The sequence below is a fragment of the Helobdella robusta genome (assembly GCF_000326865.2).
Source record: "Helobdella robusta unplaced genomic scaffold HELROscaffold_1, whole genome shotgun sequence".
NCBI classification, from domain to species: Eukaryota; Metazoa; Annelida; class Clitellata; order Rhynchobdellida; family Glossiphoniidae; genus Helobdella; species Helobdella robusta.
The window spans coordinates 10,184,492-10,186,907 of record NW_008703570.1 but is presented as its reverse complement, the minus strand read 5'-3'; the positions used below and the strand labels follow the sequence as shown (position 1 = coordinate 10,186,907).

General features: G+C 30.8%; 1 protein-coding gene across 1 annotated transcript; it reads right to left on the bottom strand.

The window, feature by feature from the left end:
* Window positions 1-381: 381 nt before the first annotated feature.
* HELRODRAFT_133632 (hypothetical protein) lies at window positions 382-2,113 on the bottom strand (the record flags this gene model as incomplete). The annotated part of the gene is made up of 5 exons (XM_009011342.1): window positions 382-516; window positions 846-962; window positions 1,093-1,176; window positions 1,372-1,603; window positions 1,965-2,113. Coding segments are annotated over 5 exons (717 nt in total), but the record flags the coding sequence as incomplete, so codon positions are not given.
* Between the last annotated feature and the right edge of the window lie 303 nt (window positions 2,114-2,416).

Below are 2,416 nucleotides of genomic sequence, written 5' to 3'. Positions count from 1 at the left end.
CAACCAAGCATTACAGTAAAGACTGACACACGCGAGTCTCTCTCACGATGTAAAACACGATTTTTTTTAAATTTTCAGTAAATTGAAAACTCGTGACCAACAAAAACAGATGAAGTGATCTACAAATTACAAGAAACGTCTACAAAGATCAGCAGACGAAAAAAATATCCAAGACGGGTAGGGCGAAAAATTAAAAATAATAAAATTTAAACAAAGAAATAATAAAAAGAAACACGATTTTTAAAATGATATAGCACAAAATAAGAACTATTGAATTGTAATACTGTGGCTTTTGAGGACTTCCATGAATTCACGAAACTCCCTGGATGACATCCTTGTAACCAACTCCTTGGTGTAGTCGACCAGCTGTTTGTAGTGCATGCACCATGGTGTCTCATAGACGTTGCACGACAAATGAACGTTAACGACGAGTGCTAGATGACCATCGACGGTCAGATGGTTTCGAGATATTTCTGTGTATGAAAGACTGTTCAGACCAGTTGTGTTGTCTTTTTGCTTAGACATCTGCGTCAAAATTACATTTCTATAACATTGTTTGTAAATTTTGTATGTGAGCAAGCAAACACGATCAAAAAGAAGCACGCAACCAAATGTGTAAAATACAAATACACACACACACACACACGCACGCACGTTAAAACAACTGAATCTTATTTTAATGAATCTCTAACATACGTCTCTATAATTCTTATAGCTGAAATTGTTAGCATTGTGTACAAAAAAGTTCATATTCGGATGATTAAATAAGCTATAAAATAAATATAATAGAAAAAGCATTTATTACAAAAAAAGACAATACAACATAAGGCCACATACATATACACATCATAACTCACAAAAACTTGATCACCAAATCTCTCATAATCTCTTGGTCTCTTCTGTTTATTGTGAATATGTCTGAATGTTTTATTGCCTGTGTCTAGATTTGTTGGCCTTTCTATCTAGATTTTTGTAAAATAAACTCATTCAAGGCATTGACATCAGAAATTTAAGATTTGAGTACGAAAATTACAAGTACTTATTTATAACAAAAACCTGACTAAATTACCATTATAGAAACCTCATGATTACCTTTAAGCTAGCAACTTTTAACCTTTTGAAGAACTCATCATCTTCTTTACCCCAGCCCCAAAAGCGATTAGATAAACCATTCACCTAAATTGTGAAAAAATATTTTCATACAAAAAAAAAATATAAAATATAAAAAACTTCAAAAATAAGTAGAAATAAAAAACTAGCAACAACATATCAATATCAAAAAATATTATAAATATCAAATTATGATGAATAATGAAATTTTAACTTCACCTAAAAACAATAAATTGATGTTAACAAAAAAAACATGCAAACTTTTTCAAAGTGTTCATTTTTAATCAATAGAATTCCACCCACAAAATTTTTGTAATGATATTTGGGGTGTAGATTAGGGGCAGAAACATGATATGGATTGCTGCTGGGATATGAGTAATTGAGCTGATCATTTACAGGCAGTAAGTCGACATCGTGCATGCCTATGTAATCGCAGCCGAAATGATGTTTAGCGATCAGGTAACCAATGTTTATTAATGAGCCCCGGTTAAACCTGTTTTATCATACATTATATTATTTAATTATACTATAATTATACTATTATTTATAGTATTATTATTTTGAATAAATTGTAAAATACTGACAGTGAAACATCTTTTTTATCATTTTTATAAAAACAAACACAGAACTATAAAACATATACAACATTTAATTTTTAATATCTGGTTAGTTATTCATGGATTATAAAGATATGTTCAATTTCTTTATCTCATTTTTTAAATAAATAAAAAATTGATTTCCAATTGAAAAAAATAATCTTCTCAATTTTAATTTAATTTAATCATATTAATATCCATAAAAATAAATTAAAACCTTACAATTTTAAAAATAATTAGCAACAACAGTTGAAGTACCTAAGGTCATCAGATTGATTTATAACAACAATCTCATTCCTGACTGCCTGCTGACAGAGGAACCTTTTCATGTACGGTATGAACTCCAACAATTCATCAAATCGGTCACGGAAAGGCACAATCAGACATAATTTGTGGTTGTGATAGCTACTATGGCAATTTGCTGCTTTCACTAAATTAAATTCTACCACCTCACTGTCATCATTACCACCATTACCCTTATGCTTATCACCATCTCCTTGGCAAGGATTTTTGCAGGACAATATTATCGTGTCGTCGTTAAAATTTGAGAAAGCAAGAAGCAAGTAACTGGTAACAGAACATATCCCTAAGACAAAGAGTGCATACTTTGAAAAGTGTCGAAACATAAAATGCATTGTTCGCTTCTAAAACATTTACCAGATCCACCAAGAAACCAGCTGTTCTTCTGTAAAAAGTCAGACAACATTTGC